Genomic DNA, 23,638 nt, shown 5'->3' with positions numbered 1-23,638 from the left:
GCTCCGCTGCGGAAGGCGGAGGACCGGAGCCGTTGGGCCGGACGCGACCCGCAGGAGCAGGGAGAACGCGGGACGCGAGTGCAGAGCTCAGATCTCGGAGCGTGCCTAGTGGCCGGCGCGATGGGCGGAGAGCAGGAGGAGGAGCGGTTCGATGGCATGTTGCTGGCCATGGCGCAGCAGCACGAGGGCGGCGTACAGGAGGTAACGGCCCGCGCGGCGTCGGCCCGGCCTCGTCCGGCGGCGCCCGCCCACTCGGGCGGCCCTAGCCACGCTCCCTTCGCCCTAATCTGCCTTCGAGGGCCGAGATCCATTCCTGGGCCTCGCAGGCTTCTGGGATCCTGCCACGTTCTCACCGCACTCCAGCTTCCGGTCTGGGTTCCGCGCTGCACGTTTTGCATCCTTAGTATCAGTCTTGGGCCCCCGGCGCCCCTCAGTAGTAGTTCCTGTCTTAGCAACTCTGGCGTCCCTGAACCCGCCCCTGAAAAAACCTCAGAGCCTTAGGACACACACCCGGCCCCCTGTCCTTCCGGCTGTTTCCCCTCTCATGGCCGCCCCCGAAGAGCGTCCCTTACGACGAACCATCCCAGACATTGGGATTTGCATCTACCAAGACTTGGAGCGAGCCGAAGAATGTGTGCAGTGTCTGGGGGGGGGGGGTGGGGGGGGTGGGGCATGATGTTAGCACGTGGTCTTTTTAGGCCTTGAATGGGGGAATGGGAGCCTCAGTTCACACTTAGTTTCTACTACCTACCAGCTTGGGACCTCTCCACATCTCCAAGCTCTAGTTTCTTTGTCTTTGAGACAGAGCTAGAGATCCGTATTTCTTGAGTCGTTTTAGGACAGTAGTCTCTTGAAAAACAGTGAGGAATTCTCGGTAATCAGGTGTGTTCGTTCAACAAGTGTTTGTTGAGTGATTGATGTGTACCAGACACTGGACCCGGTGTCTGGGGAGACAGACATGAGCAGAAACGTGTCCTTGCCCTCATGGAGCTTACGAAGGGCTTTTCAAAAGCATAATTCATGCATAGTGACCAGACACTATAATATACATAGTGTGTGAATGGTAATGACCAACCGGTATAGATTTTGGAGTTGGTTTTTTGGATCAGAAACATAGAAGGTTATAGATAGAAAAGCCTATCAAGATAAGTCTAGAACTGTCATTCTATAAAGAATTGAAGGAATTTTCCCAAGATCATCCAATAGGCTCCTGACGTAGAGGGGACCGGACTCCTTAGGCCAGCATGCTTTCTACAGTCAATTGCTGATTCTGTGTCTTGCTGGGGACAAGTTTTTTTTTTTTGTTTTTTAAAAAAATTATTTTATTGAGGTCATAATGGTTTATAACATTGTGAAATTTCAGGTGTACATTATTATTTGTGAGTTTCTGTATAGACTGCAGCGTGCTCATCACCAATAGTCTAATTTTTATTGGGGACAAGTTTTTATTGAGCTTTTTATTCCCATGCTCTCACTCAGGTATCTGTGGTGAACGAGGACTCCTAAGCCCTTTAGGGTGGGAGGAGTGTTACTAATTTGCAAGTGTGAAAGGCTCCCTCTTCTATCCCCCTAAATTGTTGACACAAAACTGGGTTTGGGAGTGAGTTCATTTTTGAGTCAATTGAAAAAGTGTCTAGAAGCAGGAATTCAAACCATTGAGAGAGAAGTTCTAGCATCAGATTTAGAACCACTCACTTGGGCAAAGAAAAAGGTTTATATATGCTAACCCTAGGTCACCACTACATCTTTTCATTCAGCACAGATTCTACTGAGCACGTACTCTGAGCCAGATCAGGTGCCAGGCAGTGGGGGAGTAGACAGAATAAGCCTACATGTGAGGAGTTCCCTCTCTGGCAGGGGGTCTCTTGCTTTGGGCCAGATACTGCTAAGGGCATCACCTCCATTACCTTGTCAGATCCGCACAAGATCCCTAGAAATAGGTCCTGCTGCTATTCTTGTTTTACAGAGTTAAGAAACTTCCCCAAGGTCGCAGGGCTGATGTTCATCAGTCTGGTACTCAAACTCATGCTCTCCACCGCTTGGCTACACTGGTACCCAGCCAGAGTTAGTTGGTCTTAACCTTTGAAGTGGCTTCATTTGCCCCCCTCCTCCCAGCTCTGCCCTAGTAATTCAGCCAGTGCCCCTCTCAATGGGCTTTTTACTATCTGGAGAGGAAAGCTGGACCCAGGTGTTTCAAGCCCTGGATGCAGAGGAGTGGTCCACATCCTCAGGCTGCTTCTAGTGAAACACACACATACAAACAAGAAGTGAGAAATCTGCCTTTCAGGCGATGTAGATAAAGTTAGGTTAGGCTTTCTGGCCGAAGTGACTAAAGTAGGGGCTGTTGGGGAGGATGTTTCTTCACTTGGGAGTTGGGAGGCTCAGGGGTGAAACAGTCACGTCCCAAGTTTCTCCTTAGGCTTCTGTGCAGTTGAGGGGCTCCGAATATGACATCTCTACAGCATCGTTCTTTGTCTTCTGTCTTTTAGCTTGTGAACACTTTCTTCAGCTTCCTTAGACGCAAAACGGACTTTTTCGTTGGAGGAGAAGAGGGAATGGCAGAGAAGGTGAGTTTTGGGAGCCACTGTCCCTTGGGCAGCTCTGTTTTTTCAGAAGAAAAGCTCACCTGGCCTTTCTTTGGCATAATGGTAACCTTCGGCAGAAGTAGAATGCTGGGGGTGAGGAGTGGGGAAGGGAAGCAAGCTGCATTTATTGAAGCCCCTCCTCCTGCTATGTCTTTATCTACCGTGTTTTCCATGACCCTTTAGAAGTTTGAGAGGGGCAGGTGTTACTATCCCCATTTTACAAACAAGTAACTGGCTCAGGGGTGTTTGGCACTTTGTCCCAAGTCTTGAGCTGAGTTGTGGGAGAGCCAGGGTTGGAAGAGCCTATTGTAAAACTGCCTTTTGGCCCTGAAACCAGGATTCTTGGTTCCTTTTCCATTGAGGTGGTTTTATCTGATTACCTAGCTGGGAGATGAGAGTGGGAAAATGTTAGAAATTAAGCTTAGAAGACAGAAATACAGGAAAGCTCAAAGCCAGCCAATCCCAGTCTTGCCAGATGCTGTGATCCAATGTTCAAGGATTTGGGAATGGTGTTTTGTGGTACAGGTTCTGAGACCTTGAACTTCCTTCTGTGTACATAGGTTGTAATTACATTTTGTCTGTGTGTGTGAGAGGAAGATTCACCCTGAGCTAACATCTGTTGCCAATCCTCCTCTTCTTTCTTTTTTTTTTTTTGGCTTGAGGAAGATTAACCCTGAGCTAATATCTGCCACTCTTCCTCCACTTTGTACGTGGGATGCCTCTACAGCATGGCTGACGGGTAGAGTAGGTCTGTACCTGGGATCCGAACCTGTGAACCCAGGTCGCTGAAGCGGAGTACACAGAACTTTAATCACTTGGCCGTGGGACCAGCCCTATAATTACATTTTTGAAGATTGGTAAATCATGAAGGTGTTACTTCATTGAACTATGATTTTATTTTATTTATTTTTTTTTTGGTGAGGAAGATTGGCCCTGAGCTAACATCTATTGCCAATCCTCCTCTTTTTGCATGAGGGAGATTGTCTCTGAGCTAACATCTGTACCAATCTTCCTCCATTTTATATGTGGGATGCCACCACAGCATGGCTTGTTGAGCAGTGTGCAGGTCCGTGCCCAGGATCCAAACCTGGGAATCCCGGGCCACTGAAGTGGAGCACACAAACTCAACCACTATGCCACTAGGCTGGCCCCTAAACTATGATTTTTATAACTTGAGATTTGTTTTCACTTAAACATAGTAAACATAGAGAAACAGTCACAAAAAGGAGACATTTTGCAAACCTGCTTTCTGTGGCTTTGGGGTCCAAGAAGTTGGTATGCTGTATGGTATGGTTGGTATGCTGTATGGTATGGTTGGTATGTCTGACGATCTGAGGCTACTGTGTCATAGACACATCAGCCTGGGAGTAGGAGTCTCAGGTTCTTGGTCTAACTGTGTGGCCGCCTTGATTTCCTACCAATTCTCTGGTCCTTTTAGTCTTCACATCTGTAAAATGGAAGAAGGTGGTTCACTGACCCGTAGGACCCCTTCTGGCTCAAATATTCTTTCTGTATTAGCATTAGCACCTCCTGTTTTTCTGTGAGCCAGACTACCTTATACTTATACTACCTTATACTTATATCAGCAGTCATCATTCATTCATTCATTCAACGAATATTTGTTGAACACTTAACACTTTGCCTGTGGTAGGTACTCAGCCATGCCCTTTGGGATTACCGAGGTGAATACAGACATGGTCTTTGTTTTCATGCACCTTACAGGGTAGCACACCCCTAAAAAAAACAATGAAGAAGTGATGAGTGTTAGGGCAGAAGCCCTGGGAACAAAATGATGGCGATTAACCTAAGTTGGGGACTCAAGGAAGACTTCATGAGGAAGTGATCCTTGAGGTGTGAAGGATGAGTAAGGTAGCTGGAAGAAGAGAGAGAGATGAATAATAAGAAGTGGTGTCAGGGCTGGCCCTGTGGCATAGTGGTTAAGTTCAGTGTGCTCCACTTTGGTGGCCCAGGTTCCTGGGTTCAAATCCTTAGTGTAGACCTACACCACTTGTCAGCCATGCTGTGGTGGCAACTCACATACAGTATAGAGGAAGATTGGCACAGATGTTAGCTCAGGGCTAATATTCTTGAAGCAGAAAAAGAGGAAGATTGGGAGCAGATGTTAGCTCAGGGTGAATCTTCCTCAGCAAAAAAAAAAAAAAAAAAGCAGTGTCTCAGAAGCATCTTGGGGATGATGGTAGCTGCCATATATTGGATGTTGCTGGTCCCTTCTTAGACCTGGTCATGCTCTTTGGCTGTTTGTTTTCTTAGTCAGTTCTTTCCCAGGAAGTTGGTCACTCTCAGGGAGGCAGAAACCTGTCCAGCCTTCCCACCTGATCTCTAGTTGTAACACAGCAACTCCTTTGTGTTGAGTACCTACCGTGTGCAGGGCCACCAGATACATCATTTCCAAGTGCAGCGGTTAAGAGCAAGGGCTCTGGAGTCCATGGAGCAGATGTGAGTTCGAATCCTGGTCTCCCCCAACTTCCAGCTTGACAGCTGTGTGGTATTGGGTGAATCACTTGCTCTCAGCCTCATCTTTCGTACCTGTAAGGGGGATAATCCTTCCCTCAAGGGGCTGTTGTGAGGATAAAAAGAGGCGATGTAGATGAAGTGTCTGGCATATGAGAATACAAGTTCATGATCCCTTTTTTGAACCTCTTGGGGCCAGATATGTTTTGGGATTTAGAATTCTTTGGATTTTAGGAGGCACTGCAGTGCATATACCGTACATTACATACAATACTCCAATCCAGGGGTCAAGAGCAGCATCCTGTAATGAAACATTAATATTTCTGCAGAGAAACATCTATCAGTAGTCATACCAAGAGGGATATATGAAGACTAATACCTTCATGCTACAAACTTATGAGGTACAAAAACACTTTTAAAGCCAGCCGTGATGGCCTAGGGGTTAAAGTTCAGCACTCACAGCTTTGGCAGCCCAGGTTCATTTCCCAGTCGTGGAACCACGGCACCACCTGTCAGTTGCCTTGCTGTGGCAGCAGCTCACATAGAAGAACTAGAATGACTTACAACTAGGAAATACAACCATGCGCTGGGGCTTTGGGGAGGAAAAAAAAGATTGGCAACAGATCTTAGCTCAGGGTGAATCTTTCCCTGCGAAAAGCAAAATAAAACACACTTTACAGACTTTTAGTTTTTATGGCTTTTGGGGCTAGGAATTATGATAAGGGATTGTGGATGTGAGTAAAACCATAATGTTCAAATCAGTATGTTATTGACATAGAAAGAGACGAATGGACCAGTGATGCAGAATAGAAAACCCAGAAAAAGTCTCGGGTATGTGAGGATTTAATATGTGTCTAATGTGGTCATTCAGTTCAGTAGGCAGAGGATGATTTAGTAAGTCATGTTGCTACAACTGGCTATTTGTCTATAAAAAACCAGAAGTGTACTATGTGTTTTACTCATATGTAAAAATAAATTGCAGATCAAGAAGAGTCTTGTAAGGAAAGCTGGAAAACTATATATAATGTTTGTTTGGAGGAGGCCTTGCAAGATTAGAAATGTGGAAACTATAAAAGAAAAGGTAGCTGTTTGCTTCTTCAAACATTGAAAACTCATGTATGGTAAAAGAGACCTAATGACATATAAAGTCAATTGAAAAACAATAGAGTTGGAAAAAATGTGCAATGCAGAGGACAGGTAAAATCTAATAGCTAATTTAATATTTATTTAATATTAATTTAATATAAATAGCTAATGTAATATTCAAGAACTCTTGTAAGTTGACCAGAAAAGGATAAACAGAAAAATGGGCAAGTCCCAGAAGAGCAAATCGAAACAGCGTGTGAAAAGATGCTCAAATTCACTAGTAATCAAGGGAATGTAGGAGAGCAAAATAGTGAGGTGCCCTTTTTTTCCTGTCAAACTGACAAAATGTAAAAAAAACCCACTGCTTACAGGGGTGTAGAAAAAAAGATACTCTTTAGACATTGCTGGTAAAAGTGAATTATTTAGCTCTTTAAAAACTTACTACTCATCATCACTAATCAGAGAAATGCAAATCAAAACCACAGTGAGATATCACCTCGCTCTCATTAGTATGGCTTCTGTCAAAAAACCCAGAAAACACCAAGTGTTGGAGAGGATGTGGAGAAATTGGAATGCTTGTGCACTGTTGGTGGGAATGTAAAATGGTGCAGCTGCTGTGGAGAATAGTATGGTGCTTCCTCAAAAAGTAGAAAATAGAATCACCATATGAGCCAGCAATCTCACTTCTGGGTATATTTCCAAAAGAACTGAAAGTAGAGTCTTGAAGAGAGGGTTGTACCCCTGTGTTCATAAGCACCACTATTCACAATAGCTAAAAGGTGGAAGCAACTCAATCGTCCGTTGACTCAGATGAGTAAACAAAATGTTGTATATACATATAATGGAATATTATTCAGCCTTTTAAAGGAAGACAGACACAAAAAAGAGCACATATTGCATGATTCCACTTACATGAAGTTTTAGAACAGGAGTGTGTCATCTCTCAGATGTGTTGGGGCTCTGCCCCACCCCCCCCAGTGGTCAGGTTCATGACCTCATGCCTTTGGATTCCCCTTACATAGCTCTCCGGGTCTTCCCTGGCCAGGCTGGTGGGAACCACTCTTTACTCCCCTGTCACCCAGCCTAGGTCAGGGAAAGCCTGTGTTTAGGTATGCCCACCGAGCAGTCTGGGGCCTGTCTTCTAGAACTGGCCCAGCCCTCCTCACCCGGTCGCCACCCTGTTGGGCTGTGGTTCCCAAAGACGTGTCCAGTGGTAGCCTGCTGGTTGGGACCTCGTAGGCTACAGACCCTCAGGGGTGTCTGCCTGGGACTGGGCCTGGGTAAAGCTGGTGGGAGGAGACTGGGAGGAGGTGTCAGAGGCCACTGTGATTGGATTTGACTCTGTCTGGTGGTTCAGCTGTGCCCTCACGTTACCTCCAGGAGCTGGGAAGGAACAGGACAAATGGGATGTAACATGATTCACTGGAGCTGGGAGAGGGTAGGGCACTGCTCCCGCCTCCCTTTGGCCACTGGTTGGCAAAGGGCTTGAGTTCAAGGTCTTCCTGATTAGGTACTTGGGACCAAGGCCCTGTGGTGAAACAGCTTCTGCTGGTGTAATTGTCTCATGATTGATTCTTTCTATTGACAGCAGAATGGCCTTCAGGTGGCCCATTTCTGTCTCACACACACCCCATTTTGTTAACTCATTTGGTTTAGGGGGTGTTTTTGATGCCATTTAACCTTGCAGGGTATGGAGCTACTGCAGTGTGGCATGAGGTTAGGAGTTTGGGGGTAGCAGGAGGAATTGGCATCAAATGAATGAGAAGCCACAGGGCATTTGGTAGAACCTTAGGTCTGGGAGCCCATGGGTGGCCTCAGTGACCCTGAGCCCCATGTGGGCCCCTCACCTCTTGCAGACCCCTCCCCACTCCAGCCCTGGCTCAGAGATCCTTAAAAGATGGCTTATTGACCACTGATCACTTGGTGGGTACCTTATGAGACGTCCTCCAGGTGTGGGGGTCAACAAAAGAGTTGGGTTTTCTAAGTTGAGTATGTTCCTGGGCCTGCTGAAGGTGAAGAGGTGAAACTCAAGAGACACTTCAGCTGGTCCCGGAGGATAAGTAGGAGTTTGCCAGGTGTTCTGGGAGTAGGGACAAGCACATTCTAGGCAAAGAATAGCTTACGCAAGACTGCTTTTAGAAATAATAAAATGGAAGCACAGAGACATGACTTCAGGGTCATCACACAGGTAGAAGGAGTAGGCCAGGAACTCAAATCTAGGTATGACTCTTAAGTATGCATGAGAATTGGCCGGGGACTTGTTAAAGATACAAATTGCAGCCCCGCCCCTGCCCCCATCCCCCGCCTTGGGTAGCAGGGAGGCCAGCCAGCAGGATGTGGGTTGGAAGCATCCTGGGAAGGTATAGTGGGAGAGAAAGATTTGAAATTGATAGGTCGCAGGCTGAGCAGAGGAAGAGACTAGCCTCTTCCCTCAAGAAAGCGCTCTCTGGTTTCCTGCAAATGTGGCAGTTCTGAGCATGGTGCTGTGTGCTGCATGGCTGGGGCTGCGGTCAGGAGACAGGTACACACAGGTAAGGGAGATCAGTCAGGGGAGCAGGTCAGTGTGGGCCTGCGAGCTGAAGAAACGCTTCTCAGAGAGGCTGAGGCTAGAGTTCCACTTCTAACAGCCTCACTCTGTAGTGAAGGACTTTCAGAGCACTTACTGTTCGATCTTCACATTGATGAGGAATCTGAGGCTCTTACAGGTTAAGTAATTTGCCCAAAATTCAATAGCTAGTGTGTGACAAAGCCTGGATTAGATCTCAAGTTGTCCAACTTCAGTGTTCGCACTTAGTCACTACACTGTGATTTTTTTTAAAGTAACCACTGTTTATTGAGGCAGGTACTTTGCAGGTATTCTCATTACAACTCCATGAGATGGGTGTGTATTACTCCTATTTTATAGATGAGGAAACTGAGGTTCTGAGTGCAGTGCCTTACCAGATCGAGATGGGACTGGACTCCAGGCCTTGGGACGCTGTCCCCTGCCCTGATGCCTCATCACCTTCTCTTCCTTCCCCAGCTCATCACACAGACCTTCAGCCACCATAACCAGCTGGCACAGAAGGCTCGACGGGAGAAGAGAGCTCGGCAGGAGACTGAGCGGCGGGAGAAGGCAGAGCGAGCAGCCAGGCTGGCCAAGGAGGCCAAGTCAGAGACCTCTGGGCCCCAGATCAAGGAGCTGACGGATGAGGAGGCAGAGAGGCTGCAGCTGGAGATTGACCAGGTAAGAGTGGGCTTCCTTCCCCTGCCCCCGACTCCCATTGGCACTGGAAATGGGAACCCTCTTTCCAACTGCTGTGCCCTTTGCCACAGAAAAAAGATGCAGAGAATCAGGAGGCCCAGCTCAAGAATGGCAGCCTTGGCTCATCAGGGAAGCAGGTGAGATGGGCTTGGGGTGCTCGGGATTAGCTGGGGGCTTGGGAACTTCCGGGGACTCTGCAGCCTTTCCCTTTCTCTGGAATGCCCTCTCCTATACAGCCCCCTGCCCCCCCAGCTTTGAGGATCCTCTCCATACTTCAAGATCCTACTCAGAGACACTGGACCAAAGGATCTGGGTTAAAAAACCCAAAACCCACTGGCCTTAAGCCTTGGCAGGAAAGCCTAAAAGCCAGAGAGGGTTGTGCCAGTACAGGTACCAGTCTGGTGGGCTGGGGTCTGTGGGCCCCGCCTGGCCGTTTATGGCGGACTACTCTGACACATCTGGAGGGCTTGCCCCACAGGGCTCCTCCCACTGACTCAAGTCCAGCTTCCCAAGCAATCCTTGGGACATTTATTTAACTCTCCACAGGGTCTGGTCTGATACTAGGGGTCTCAACTCTGTAGACACAGAAAAAGGATATTGATCATTTGGCAGCCTGGTTTTATTTTAGGACAACCCTGCTCACGGCCACTTTGTGACCTGCTCTGTGCTGGGCTTTCTTCCAGAGTTCCTTGACTTGGACCCCCAGCTGGATCTCATGGGTCTCTGACTGTCACAGTCCCCTAGCTGGGTCCATTGTCATAGGCTATAACGGTCCGAGCTCCTCTCAGGCAGAGATCAGAGCCAAGTTTAACCACTGGCTCCCATCGAGTGGCGGAGACCAGGTCCTTTTCATTTTGTGGCTCTCTGCGCAGTGGGGTTCAGTCTGTTTTTGTGAAATAAGTAGCTGAGCTCCCCAACTGTGAGCAGGAGGCGGAGGAGGACGAAGAAGAGGAAGACGAGAAAGATAAAGGGAAACTGAAGCCCAACCTTGGCAACGGGGCAGACCTGCCCAATTACCGCTGGACCCAGACCTTATCAGAGCTGGATGTGAGTGGCAAGGGCCGGGGCGAAGGTTAGGGAGCCAGCCTGGGGCCCCTCCTGACTGCCCCTGCTCCATGCAGCTGGCAGTGCCCTTCCGTGTGAACTTCCGGCTGAAGGGGAAGGACGTGGTGGTGGATATCCAGCGGCGGCACCTCCGGGTGGGGCTCAAGGGACAGCCAGCGATCATTGACGGGGAGCTCTACAACGAGGTGAAGGTGGAAGAGAGCTCGTGGCTCATTGAAGATGGCAAGGTGGTGACGGTGCATCTGGAGAAGGTATGAGAGCCCTGGCCTCCTGGCCTGTATCTTGATGGAGGAAGAGGGGAGGGCGTCTGCTCATCACTTGGGGACCATGCTGGGGGCATATCTTATTTAATCCCCACAACAAGACTTTTTAAAGTAGGTCTGTCCCATTTTAGAGTCAGGAAAAGGGCAGCTCAGAGATTGCCCAGGCTCCTGCCTTTAGGAAGGAGTAGAGTCAGGATCAAAACAGTCTTTGGTACCAAACCCTCTTCCTTTCCATTGTTTGTACATGCATTCACTTCAGCAGATGTCTGAATACCTACTATGTGCCAGAGACTGTTCTAAGTGCTGGGGAGAGAACAATGAACAAAACGTACAAAACTCTGTGCCCTTAGGAAGCCTACATTTTCTCCCTCACAGAGAGATGGGACAAGGACACCAGTAAATAAATGTGGTCTCTGAGGTGCCAAGGGTCCAAGGAAGGCTCCCTGTAGCACAGGAGGCCCATCCCAGCCTAGCTGATGGCGGGGCTGCCTCTCTCTCATCCCTCCATGCCTGTGCATTTGCTTTTCCTTCCAACTGGCATGTCCTTCCTTGCTTGTTAATTAGGTATCTGACCTGTCACTTCAGGCCCAGCCCACGTGTCACTCTAACTTCTCTCCCTCCATCCTGGGTGAATATGTTCCTCTGCACTTTATGTTTCCCCTTATGCTGATCTGCACTGTCCCCCAGCTCCTGGGGAGAGCAGAGGTCTTACTCGTCTGTACCCCAGGTTCCAGCATAGGCCTGCTTGGGTCACCGCTGCAGGACGTGGATGGGAGAGAATTTGGTTCTGGAAGGGTTGGCAGTTGTTCCTGGGGCAGAGTGAGCTACCTCCGATACCCCAGTGGTTCTCTTTCTTCCTCAAAGATCAACAAGATGGAATGGTGGAGCCGCTTGGTGTCCAGTGATCCTGAGATTAATACCAAGAAGATCAACCCTGAGAACTCCAAGGTGAGCCCTGCCTCGTTGGGGGAGCTTCAGCTGGGAGGTGAGGGGCCTAGGAGGCCCCAGAGCTTCACCCATCCCTGTCACTGCCTGCCCCCAGCTATCAGACCTGGATAGTGAGACCCGCAGCATGGTGGAAAAGATGATGTATGACCAGAGACAGAAGTCCATGGGGCTGCCCACCTCGGATGAGCAGAAAAAACAGGAGATTCTGAAGAAGTGAGCAGTTTGGGGCGGGGGTAGGGGGGTGGGTTTGGGGACATTGAGTATTGGAGGGCTTGGACCTGGGTGACAACAGCAAGTGGGTCACTGAGCAGGACACAGGAGCTGCCCTGCCCCTTCCAGGATGAGCCAGCCAAGTTTATGGCTTTATAGCCTTGGCTGGCCTACCCTAATCAGTTGCTGAGGTCATCTTGAGGGCAAGGCCACCTCAGGGTAGGAGGGAAGAGGCAATAGGCGGTCATTGCCACCTACAGGAAAACAGTGCCAGTATTGGCACCTCATCTTGCAGCCTCGGGCGCAAATGGGCCTGAGACCCTGGGGCCCCACCCCTGCTCAGCCTGGCTCCAGGTGCTCAGGGTTCTAAAGAGATTAGACCTCACATGGAGGGGCTGGGAGGAAGGGACTAACTTTGAGGGAGAGGGACAGCCTGTTTGACCTTCTTCCTGTTCCGTCTCCAGGTTCATGGATCAGCATCCAGAGATGGATTTTTCCAAGGCCAAATTCAACTAGCCCGTATTGGCCTCCCTGAACTCTTGATCCTGAGTCCCCGACCATCCACCTTCCTTTCTCACCCTTCCCTGCGACTTGGGGGCTTCAGGGCTGACGCAGGCATGGGACTGGCCCAGGCACACAGGTCCCAAGGCATCATGGGAGAAGGGCTGGGGCCTTGAGGGGTCTTGCCCTCCTCAGTTGGCTTCCTGTTACACATTAAAACTATTTACCCAGGTCTCCCTGTGTCCTCTCTTCCCTCTCGCTTTTCCCTGGGGGATAGGCCTCTTATGGCTGCTGCAGGGATCTAGGGGCTTGGCAGTTAGCCCATACTCCGCCATGTGACCTAGTGCAGGTCTTTGCCCCTCTATGGGGCCGTTTCTCATTACTTAAAGAGAAGATTGAAACAAGACTTAGTCTGTTATGATTCTGAGCAAAGGTGAGCTTTTCTGGCTACAAGGACCAGAACATATGTCAGATTCTCAAAGGGGCCCGTGACTCAGCAAAGCGTAAGACCAGCTGGACTTGATTCCAGTTTCCTCTGAGAAAACTTCCCCCTGTGGTGGGTCTCTTCTCTGGCCCTGGATCAAGTGTTTCTAAAACTACATACTCTTGTTTCCTTGGAGCAGAGGGCAGCAAAGCCCAGGCCTCACACCTGCTGTGTGTTGTACAGGGTCCTGGCTGGGAGGCAGGGTAAAGTCCACTGGGGCCCTATTGCTTCTGCCTCTGACCTGGAACTCCGCAGATTTTAGGGCTTCTCACAGTCAGCTGTGGAGGCAGTGCCAGGGCTAGAGAAGAGCTTGCCTCAGCCCCAGGGCTGACCTCTGCCGCACTTTGGCCAGAGTGGAGGTCAATGAAAGCAGGGGCCACAGAGGTTATGGTTACAGCCAGAATGGCTAGATTGACTTGCCCAGAGTTCTCTGTTCTGTGGGCTGAGTGCAGCCCCTGAATTTCTGGAACACAGCATGTCCTTTCAGCATTTCAGAACAATTTGTTTAAGGCCTTAGAGAGGCTATGTAGTACCTAGCCTTGTCTGTTTTCCAAAATTGATAAAACTTTTTTTTTGGAAATGCTGGTAGTGATCTAAAAGGCTGAGTTTGGGAAAGGGTGCTGTAGAGCCAAGGCAAGGGTGGAGGGACTATGGTAGCACTCTCCTACTCTGTCCAGAGACATTCCTGGGCTGCAGCACCCTGTGGTCATTTTCCCTCTTGGAGAGGCCTTGACCTGGACGACAGCAGAGCCTAAGGAAAGGGGCCAGTTTTATCACTGGTGCTGGGCCCTATGGTCCTAGCCCCAAGGGACCATCCTGTGTGTCCAATAGGAAAGTGGGTAAGACAGTTTGTTTAGTTGTCACCTTCCAAAAGTTGCCCATGGGGAGAATAAAAAGGGCTATGGGGCCTGCGGGTGAGGTGGGAGCAGAAAGGGGATCCTGGACACCTTCCAGCTTGTTCATCAGTCAAGAATGGGCTAGTGGGCCTCCTCTGGCCTCACTGCTGAGAGAGGACTGACAGACATTCCCGTGTGAGAGGAGTAGCTAAGTAGGATCTTTCTAAATGCAGCTGAGCTCCAGTGTCCAAACAATGGGACCCTGCTTCTGTGCCAAGCAGGTCAGCCCACCAGCTTGGGGGCAGAATTGCCAAGAGGCCAGTTTCCAGGTCCAGAGCCACAGTTCCTAGTTGTGTGACCCACTAAGTTCCTTGACCCCTCTGAGCCCTAGCCTCCCACTCTGTGAAAGAAGAGTGACCCCATGGCAGGGTTCTTGGGAAGGCTAAGAGAACAGTGAACCACAGGGCTGTAAGCACCAGGCAGAGAGGTGGAGGGAGCAGCAGGTCTGAGGCTGGGTGGGGGCGGACAAGTGCTCAGGGCTTTGGGGAAACAGTGGGGATGGCAGAAGCAGGCCAGCCTGCAGGCAGGGAACTGGGGCAGCAGGGGGACTCCAGACCAGCCTGCCCAGAAGAACCTCACAAAGTCAGAAACCACTTGTTAGACCTTTCTCAGGTACAGACACTGTGCTTGGCTCTACCTCCTGGAACTCACAGTGAACCTAAGAGGTGTGCATGATCGCTCTCATTTATGCCTTCTGACAACACTAAGCCAGGCTGGACACTCTATCGTGTCTCCTGCTCCAGGCAGCAGTCAGGCAAATGGGACAGAAAGGACAATATCAGCCGAGATGACCAGGCAGACATCTGTTACCTTTGTACTTGCAACTATGGTCATGTTAGCACGTAGAACATCAGCCAAGAACGAAACTGCTCAACAGAACATAACGTGGAGTGGGCCCTGCCTGCCCCCCAACCCAATCCATTTAAGACAAGCTTCTTTTAGCTGTCACCCCCTTGTCCCATCCTGGGGAAGAGGAATTTTGCATGATTGGTTATGGGGTGTATGTTATGGGTAGCATGTTTTGGGGGAAGTAAAGTTGGGATTCAATCCCAGAAGGTAACTCCTAAGTCTTTGCTTTCTATGATCCAGGCCGCCTGGGCAGGAAGGAACGGCCTAGGCAGAGGTCAGGCCAGCTGGGGATCCAGGGGATGTGGGCACCATGGCCCAGTGAAATGCACATGGTCCAGGAACCAGTCAGCCAAAGTGGGAGGAGCCAGAGTGGGTATTGCTTCTGGGCTCACAGCCAGCCTTCCCCAAAGGGGTCCTGGTCCCCCTCTTCATGCTGTAGGCTGTGCTTCTCTCAGAAGGGGTTGCGGCCACTGGGCCCAGCAGGGGTTAGCAGTACACCTGGAGCAGGGGTGCCCCTGACGAGTCTGTGTCGGTGCCCTGGAAGGACGAGTCATGGCTGGTTGGGTATCCTGAGGGGGAAGGGAGGAGGAAACAGAGGCTCAGAGAGGGGAAGAGGCTCATCCAGGTCCATGGGCAGGGAGAAGCCTGCTGAGAAGGAGCAGAGCAGGACTTGAGCCTGGGTTAGTCTGATCCTGGGTGGGTGACCCACTCAGTTTCTTGACCTCTCTGAGCCCCAGCACTGCTCTCTATAAAAAGGTAATGACCCCACTCCCAGGGGCTTGTGAAAGCCAAGAAGACAGCAGCAGAAACCACACAAGGTGCCTTTTCAGCACCAGCAGATGACCTCCCGCCCTTCACTTTCCTCCCTAGTGACCTGGGCTTAGAGGCCAGTTCTGGGCAACTGCCCCCTGATGGTTCACGGGCAGCCCCCTGAATCTTTCCAAATGGAAATCTTTAAGCCAGCTTGTGGGACTGGGATGAGGTCTGTGGCTGCCCAGGCTTCTCGTCCCTTTCTGATCCCATCCTCACCCACCCCAGGAGGAAGCTGGGAGAGGGGTATGTGGGGGGCCCCTAGGATAGCCCCCTCTCCTCTCCGCACTCCTCATCAGGTCAGGACCAAACCTGGGGCTCCATAAGGCCTCAGCTTTCTGGCGATGGCATCTGCAGTTGTCTCCTGGGAGATCTGCACTGTGAGTTCTAGGGAGGGAACATGAGGGGGCCAGTGGTCATTATCACATCCTTTCAACCCTACTCCCCACTTCTGCCCCCAGCCCAATGAGGGAGGGGCCACTTATCCCAGGGCTGGGCTAGAGAAATAATGTTTAAAACAAAGACAGAGACAACTTGTGTTTGTGTGTGTGTGTGCGTGTGGTGAGGTTTTAGTTAGGCCAGGACAGAGGTCCAAATTCATAAGGGTTCCTGGGTCCTGTTAACCAGGCTGGCCTGGAAACTACTCTGGCAGGTGGTAGCAGGGGATAGAAGGAGCCTATCTAGGGCATGCAGAGGAGTTGAGGAAAAGGAGGAGGAAGAGCAGGGCCTAGCTGAGGGGTGGACCCACAGTAGCCAAAGACCCCAGTGCAACCCTCCCTTGGCTAGAGCCTCCTCCACTTTGCCCCTCAGCCCTATGGGGCCCAACCTACCATCCTGGCTGAGCCCTGAGCCCACCATGGTCTCATGGCCACTGTCAGGAGCAGCAGCAGCAGAGGCAGCAGCCCGGGTTGAGCGCCCCTCTGTGGTCTGCGGGCGGGTGCGACTCTTTCGGGTACTGATGCGAATGATGCCGCGTACCAGGCGGCCTTCAGCATCCTGCTCATCCAGGTGGTAGTCCTGGGTGATGCTGCTGATAAGGTCCGAGATCTTACTGGTCTTCTCCAGGAACACCGTGTCTGATGTGCACTTGGCTAGCTCATCAATCTGGTGTACGCTGAAAAGCTCTGTTAGCTTCTTGAAGATGAGCACATCAATCTCCCGGCTCGACATGGAGCCGCTACCTATCTCAGGCAGGTCCAGGTCCGACTCGTGGAAGGAGTAGTACTCCTCGGAGCCTCGGGGGCTGCTGGCAAGGGTGCTAGGCAGGCTGTGCCGCATGGGTGGGGGCTCAGCCAGTGGCTCCTTGCAGCAGGAGTCCACATCAGGGGCCGGGGAGGTGGCTGGGCGGTAGCGATATACAGGGATGCCTTTGAGCTTGACGTCAGGGTAGCTGAAGCTGCTACCCATGGTTGTCTTGAGCCGCTGGCCATCCCGCCGGCTGGGAGGTGCATGGTCGGGGCTGGGGGGCACTCCATTGTGCTCCTTGGCCCAGCTGGCTTCAGCAGCCCCCTCAGGGGAGTCCCCAGCAGACAAGCAGGGGCTGCAGCCCCGCACACAGGCTCCACAGCGCTGGAGGCAACCCCGGCAGTGGCGGAAGCAAAAGGCGGCCCGGCACCAGTCCCACACCCAGGGTCGCCAAAGCAGGCAGCAGGCTGGGGGCTCGGCAGCAGGCTCAGCAGAGCCAGAGATGAAGGTAAGGCTCTCAGGCCCATGGTGGCCAGGGTCCTTAGGGTCTGGCCTACGGGTGCGGCGGCTTGGTGGAGGCTGGGATGGCTCATCATATGTCTCCAGGCACAGCTCTGCTGGCCGCTCCCAGGGTCCCAAGCGTGGGGGCCCAGATGATGGGCGGGGGTGTCCAGGGCGGGGCATGGCTCATTGCATGGTTTGCTGCAGCCAGGCACCTGTCAGGGAGAGGCCAGGAAGGAGTCAGGTTTAGATGTCAGGGGCAAGCTCTTGCGCTGACCTGAGGAGCTTCAGACCTGGTTTCTGAGAGGCCTGTGATGTGGTCAGCCCAAGTATGCCCCGGAACCCTCATCCAGTGTTCCCTCCCTCCCAAAAGAAGAAGTACTCTCTGTGGTCTAACCTACATGTCAAAACCTCCTTGGACTTCACATCCATTGAGTTGGCTACTATTGAAAAAAACAGAAAATGACAAGCTTTAGAGACAATGTGGAAAAGCTGGAAGCCTTGTGCATTGCTGTGGGAATGTAAAATGGTACAGCTGCTGTGGAAAACAGTATGGTGCTTCCTCAAAAAATTAAACATAGAATTAAAAAGGACTGAAAACAGGGACTTGAAGATATTTGTACAGCATGTTCACAGCAGCATTATTCACAATAGGCAAAAGGTGGAAACAACCCAAATGTCCATTGACAAATGAATAAACAAAATAGGCAATGTACATACAGTGGAATATTATTTAGCCCTAAAAATGAAATTCTGATCAAGCTACAACAATAGATGAGCCTTGAAGACATTATGCTAAGTGAAATAAGCCTGATACAAAAGGACAAATATTGTATGGTCCCACTTCTATGAAATAACTAGAATAGCCAAATTCAGAGATAGAAAGTAGAATGGTGGTTGCCAGGGGCTGGGGGCAGGGGGAACGGGAAGTTAGTATTTAATGCGTAGAGTTCAAGTTTGGGAAGATGAAAAAGTTCCGGAATTGGGTGGTGGTGATGCTTACAAAACAATATGAATGTGTTTAATGCCACAGGACTGTATGGTTAAAATGACTTTTAAAAAAGTTAAAATGGTAAAATTTATGTTATATATATTTTACTACATAAAAAGGAAAATCTCCTGGGATCTCACTTTCTGGGGAATGGTCTGCCCCCCGTTTCTTCCCACTGTGGGTAAGCCCACCCAGCACAGAGCCTCTGAGGCTGTTCAACAAACGCCTTCCCATGTGACTTGCTGCAGAACCTGATCATTGCCACCTTTCCCTTCTTCCCTTCCTCCTTCAAGTCAGACGTGAGACTGTAGCAGGTCCCCTGTCAATATGTCAGTGTGGCTCAGCTTTGCTCTCCTAGCAACATTTAACACCAACCACTGCTTTGCTTCCTTTGATTAGATAAGAAAGCCAAGCTACAAAATACATCTTCTTTCCCTTTTTGATTTGGTTACTAGCAAGCTCAGAGCTAAGACTTCATTCATTCCATAAACAATGAGCCTGGCCCTGTGTCAGGCACTGTAGAACCAAAGATGAAAGAACTACAGATTGTTCTTGTGATTCACACACGGTTTTGCAGAGAAAACAGATGCTTAAAAGCTCCTAAGATGGAACATGTAGGATATATGAGGCAATATGGGAATAAATAACTCCACCTCAGAGAGTCAAAGAACATTATGTACTGATGTATTTGGGAGGGTACTTGATCACATACAGGGGGTTGCTGGGCAGTAAGTATCCTTAGCCTAGATTTTCTGAGACACTGATCCCTTCTGATCCCTTATCTTTTTATCCCTGATTTAATGGCACTGGGGTACTAGAACTGGTGATGTGTGAGGAACCTGGGACTGGGCATCATGATATCTGTGTTTTAGTCCCAGTTCTGGCCCTAGGAGGCACTGTGCCTTGGGCAAATCAATGCCACCTTCCTAAAGAGGGCTACCATCATCTCTCACACAGATACTGTCAAGGCCCCCATTCAGGCCACCTCCATTCCCTTCTACTTGCTGCAGCCAGTGAGAACTTAAAAAAAAAAAAACGAATCTGGAGAAACCTGGCAGACACCACTTTAATCAAATGATCAAAGTTGACATTACCAATAGTGGGACAATCTGACATCATGTGCCTGCTGATACTGTGCACGAAGGACACATCACTTATGAAGTATTACTGCCAAAATGCATAACCTGAGTGTCATCATGAGGGAATGGCAGACAAGCCCAAGTTGAGGGACACGACAACTAAATGCAAAGTGTGACCCTGGATTGGATCCTAGATCAAGAGGAAAAATTAGAAATTGGATAATTGGTGAAATTTAAAAATAGACTGTATAGGGGCCGGCCCAGTGGCACAGCGGTTAAGTGCACACATTCCGCTTCAGCGGCCCGGGGTTCGCCGGTTCGGATCCCGGGTGTGGACATGGCACTGCTTGGCACGTCATGCTGTGGTAGACATCCCCCATATAAAGTAGAGGAAGATGGGCATGGATGTTAGCTCAGGGCCAGTCTTCCTCAGCAAAAAGAGGAGGACTGGCAGATGTTAACTCAGGACTAATCTTCCTCAAAAAAAAATAGACTGTATATTATTTCATAGTATTATGTCAATGTTAAATTTCCTGAATTTGATTACTAGGGTTATATAAAGTAATGTTCTTACTGTTAGGAAATATACACTGAAGCATTTAGGGGTAAAGGAGCATCACGTCTGCAACCTAATCTCAAAAGGTTCCCCCCAAACCAGAAGGTCTATGTGTGCAGGGAGAGAAAGGGTGGGGGAAAGAATGTCAGCCATGGGGAGTGGGGATGAGGAGGATATAGGAATTCTTTAACTACTCCTGCAACTCTTCAACCCACCACCCCAGCCCCACTCAGCACTCCTTCTCCAAAGACCCTTCAGAACCCCAAGTCAGATAGGAGCCCCTCTCCCCACAGCCTTCTGCTGGGCTTTCTGGCAGCTGAATCAGCCTTGAACCCATTGTTGGAAGCTAAGCCTATATGACCCGGAGGGGCAGGAACTGTGTCTGATTGCTTCCTGCCTCAGCATCTGGAACAGGGTTGGGTACAGTGCTTCAGGGGACTGACACATTCTATGTGACCTCACAGTAGAGCCAGGACCATTGGGTGGAAAGAAAAAGGACTTAGGCTCTAGGCTGACCGGGGTGAGGCGTGGGGTGGGGAGCAGCAGTCTGAGGAGAGGAGGGGTAAAAATGCCCTCTCCAAAGGTGTGCAAACTGAAATTGCTATAGGCCCTCACAACCCAGAGAGGCAAGTGGTTAAAACCTCTGCCTTGGTTTGAGCAACGTAGGGGTGGGTATGGATTCATTCATTCAATCAATTAACAAATATTTACGGAGGGCCTACTGTGTGCTAGACACTATTCTAAATTCAGTGGATACAGTGGTAAAACAGACAAAATTCCCTGACCTCAGGAACTTGCACTCTAGTGAAAGTTAATATTTGATGGCTTACATTGTTCTAAGTGCTTTAAATGTATTAAACCAATTAATTCTCACAACTCTATTTGTAGCCGTTATTATCAATATTGTTTTTATTATTACTATACTGAGGCACAGAGAGGTTAAATAAGTTGTCCAAAGCCACACATCTATTTGTACCCAAGCAGCCTGGCCCAGACTCTTATCCACTACCCCATCCCATCTATTACTTGGGAGGAAGGGGGAAGTCAAAGCTGCCAGCTGCCAGCTCCACAGACAAGCCTGTGCCTAAGGAGGGACCAAATAGGGAGCCTTGAGTCTTCCAGGCTCAGGCCTTGGATGAGGAGGGTGGATGCATCAACATTGTTTTAACCACACTGAGCCCTGGGGTCCCTGGGGTTTGTAAGAACATCAAGGAGTTACTGATGATAGCCTGGGTCACTGTCTCCTCCTCCGCCTTCAAGGTTTTAGGATTCACTACTATTCATTAAATTAATCCAACAACTATTTACTGAGCACCTACTATGTGCCCAGCACTGTGCTAAATGCTCGCGAAACAGCAGTGAATGGGCCAAAAACAGGCTCCAGCCCAAGAGGGCTTTTGCTTTTTTTTTTAACACTCACAATTGCCCTGTATTAGATCTGCACTTGACAGACCAGGAATCTGAAGCTTAGAGAGGTGAAGTGACTTGACCAGAGACATCTAGCAACGAAGGGACGGAGAAGGATTTGTACTGTGATCCTCCAGACTCCAGAGCCCCTGTACTTTGCTCTGTGCCACACATCTCGAAAGGGGGTGGGATGGAGGGAAGGGGAGCAAGACCTGGGATAAGGACAGCCCCTGGCCTCAGTTTCCCCCTCTCCTCTAGCCCCTGAACCCTCCTGAAGTCAAACTCAGCCTATTTTGTCCAGGCTGTATCTCCCCCTCACTGTTGCTGACCACTCCCCCACTTCCAAAATCTTAGGAACACTGGTCGCTTGGTTTGGTGATGTTCCTATTGTGGCCTGGGGCAAGACTCTTGGCCTCAGTTTTCTCATCTTTAACAAGTGGAGAAATGAGTATCTTCATGGGCCATCCTGGGGTTTAAATGAGATACGGCATGCAGGGGGCTTAGTGGGGTGCCTTGCACCTGGGAGTGGCTAGGTTACTGGGTGCCCCAAGACACTGCAGGTTAGCAGTCAGAAGGTCCCAGGCACCAGGCCCACCCTCCTGGAACTTCTCAGTGATGCCCTCCCCATCCCCGTTGTCCCAGAGAACACGCACAGTTAGGAGTCCGTCTCCATACCGCCCCCTCCTCCCAAGGTCCCCAGGACAGGCCCAGCCGCACGAGCCTCTGCCCCACCCCCGTGCCCAGCCGAGTCTTGCACACCCGGCCGGGAGGGGCATCCCAGCCCTGCTCACGAAACAGCCGTCGGGTCTCGCGCCGGGCATCCGTGTACCCTTGACCTCCTGCCCTGAAAGGGGTAACCTGCGACTCCCGCATCCGCAAGCACCTAGTCCCGGGGACAAGGAAGAACCAGACCCTGGCACTGCCCCTACACCAGCAATGTCCTCGGGGCAAGCACCACCCTCTCCAGCTGCAGGGGCCCTCTGCCCGAGGGCGGACCCAGCCTCTCTCCCGCCCTGATAGCTCCTCAGGGTGAGCACAGCCCACTCCTCAATCCCGACACTGCCCCCGGGCGAGCACGGCTCCCGCCCCAAGCCAGCGCAGCCCTACGGGCAAACCCGGCCCCCCCTCTGCCCGCCGGGCCCAGGCAGCCGCTCGGGCCGCTCCCTGGCCCGGCCCGCACACCCCGGAAGCGGGAGGGTGGCTCCCGAGGAACTGGTCTCGGGACCCTCCCTCGCTCGGGCGTAGCCTCGGGGGTTTCTCCACACCGATGCCGCCCTGGTTCGCGCCCCCTCGGGCCCGCGCGGGGCTTACCTGTCCCGCCAGGTGAGCTGCCTCCAGCTCGGCCCCTCCCCCCGCCCCCCTCGCCTCTCACCTGGAGAGCAGGTGAGCGTCTCGCGGGAGCACTGCACGGGCCGCCGCTGGGGACACACTTCCTGCCTCCGCGAAGCGCCGCCGCCGCCGCGCACCTGGGCCGAGGCTCCGCCCCGGGCGCTGGGCGGGCACCGCGGCCAGGCTCGGGCTCGGCTCGCGGACTCCGAGAGCAGCGCTCGGCCTAGTGTGGGTTAAGTGAGGCCTGGCGAGCAGGTCGGACAGATGCTGCGGCACAGTCTCCTCTTCTGTTCAATGGACAGGTATCCTAGCGGTCTCTGAGCGCCTGGGCAGCGCTTACCAGGCCTTAAAGGCCCAGCTCACAGGGCATGTCTCCTGGGACGCCTTCCCTGACCCCTAGGCCTATCTGGTTTCTGTTATACAGAACAGTTCTCTGAACTTTATCATAATACTCAGCACACTGTTGTTTTCTTGTCATTTGTCTCCTCCTTTAGCCTCTGACCTTGAGGACAGTGTCAGGTCTCATTCCTGGTGCTCCCGGGGCCCGGCGCAGGACCTGGCCCACACTAGGTGCTCAGCAGAGTAGACCGCTGGCTCCGATTTCTTCCTTTCCCCTGAGGCAGAATTGGGGGCCAGGATCCTCTGCTTGCTGGTCCCTTCCCCTTCTCTGTTTGGGGAAATTTGCAGGGAAGACAAGTACCTCTGCCCTGGGGCCTGGGAGTGGGTGGAGGAGGGAGCTGGGCTGTGCGGTCCTGACAGACACATCCCGCGTCAGCAGAAGTGACCAAAATGGACCATGATCACCACATCCCATGGGGTCTCTGCCACCTCATTGGGTGGCAAGAAGTTAGGGCTCAGACTGTCCTGGGTTCCCACTCCCCTTAATAACAATAATAGTGCCAATAAACAAGTGACTTAGGGAGTGTCTCCAGGAGCCATGCTAAACCCCTTACTTGCTTAGTATTATTTAATCTTTCCACTAGTCTGTGAGATGGGCCAGGTATTATCATTCCTATTTTACAGATGAGGTTTAGGAAAGGGAAATTACCTTCTCAGGCAATTGGCACAAACCAATTTCGTGTGACTTTGGGCCAGCATTTTCCTTCTCTAAGCCTCATTTGTAGAAATGATAGTACCTCTCTCCAACTGGGAGAATTATCAGAGATAATGGATGCAA

The 23,638-nt window shown here is 50.9% G+C and overlaps 2 protein-coding genes across 3 annotated transcripts; one reads left to right on the top strand and one right to left on the bottom strand.

Annotated features, from left to right (window-relative positions):
- Window positions 1-6: 6 nt before the first annotated feature.
- On the top strand, window positions 7-12,608 carry NUDC (nuclear distribution C, dynein complex regulator). The gene is made up of 9 exons (XM_046662054.1): window positions 7-201; window positions 2,490-2,567; window positions 9,166-9,369; window positions 9,459-9,524; window positions 10,315-10,434; window positions 10,509-10,703; window positions 11,580-11,663; window positions 11,758-11,876; window positions 12,338-12,608. Exons 1-9 carry the CDS (start codon window positions 121-123, stop codon window positions 12,387-12,389), a joined length of 999 nt encoding a protein of 332 aa, XP_046518010.1. The 5' UTR covers window positions 7-120; the 3' UTR covers window positions 12,390-12,608.
- Window positions 12,609-14,560: 1,952 nt separating this feature from the next.
- KDF1 (keratinocyte differentiation factor 1) lies at window positions 14,561-22,608 on the bottom strand. Of its 2 annotated transcripts, none has more exons than XM_046662053.1 (4): window positions 22,505-22,608; window positions 16,244-17,314; window positions 15,726-15,800; window positions 14,561-15,172 (listed from the first exon to the last, which is right to left on the bottom strand). In XM_046662053.1, the coding sequence occupies exons 2-4, from the start codon at window positions 17,280-17,282 to the stop codon at window positions 15,090-15,092; spliced, it is 1,197 nt and encodes a 398-aa protein (XP_046518009.1). In that variant the 5' UTR covers window positions 17,283-17,314; window positions 22,505-22,608; the 3' UTR covers window positions 14,561-15,089. The 2 variants fall into 2 exon arrangements, with proteins under 2 accessions (XP_046518009.1, XP_046518008.1); XM_046662052.1 differs by lacking the exon at window positions 22,505-22,608 and adding an exon at window positions 22,444-22,504.
- Between the last annotated feature and the right edge of the window lie 1,030 nt (window positions 22,609-23,638).

The sequence above is a fragment of the Equus quagga genome, chromosome 5 (genome assembly GCF_021613505.1).
Source record: "Equus quagga isolate Etosha38 chromosome 5, UCLA_HA_Equagga_1.0, whole genome shotgun sequence".
NCBI classification, from domain to species: domain Eukaryota; kingdom Metazoa; phylum Chordata; class Mammalia; order Perissodactyla; family Equidae; genus Equus; species Equus quagga.
Note: the sequence above shows the minus strand (reverse complement) of the source record. Positions and strands in the feature narration are given on the sequence as shown.

Bases quoted from the DNA above. Each gene is read 5' to 3' on its own strand.
- NUDC (XM_046662054.1), top strand. From the start codon at position 121: ATGGGCGGAGAGCAGGAGGAGGAGCGGTTCGATGGCATGTTGCTGGCC. The intron at 2,568-9,165 runs GTGAGTTTTGGG...TTCCTTCCCCAG, and splicing joins AAGAGGGAATGGCAGAGAAG to CTCATCACACAGACCTTCAG. The intron at 10,704-11,579 runs GTATGAGAGCCC...TCTTCCTCAAAG, and splicing joins TGACGGTGCATCTGGAGAAG to ATCAACAAGATGGAATGGTG.
- KDF1 (XM_046662053.1), bottom strand. From the start codon at position 17,282: ATGCCCCGCCCTGGACACCCCCGCCCATCATCTGGGCCCCCACGCTTG. The intron at 15,801-16,243 runs GTAGGTTGGGCC...TTCCCTCCCTAG, and splicing joins CTCAGGGCTCAGCCAGGATG to AACTCACAGTGCAGATCTCC. The intron at 15,173-15,725 runs GTTTGGTCCTGA...CTTCCCCCTCAG, and splicing joins GAGGCCTTATGGAGCCCCAG to GATACCCAACCAGCCATGAC.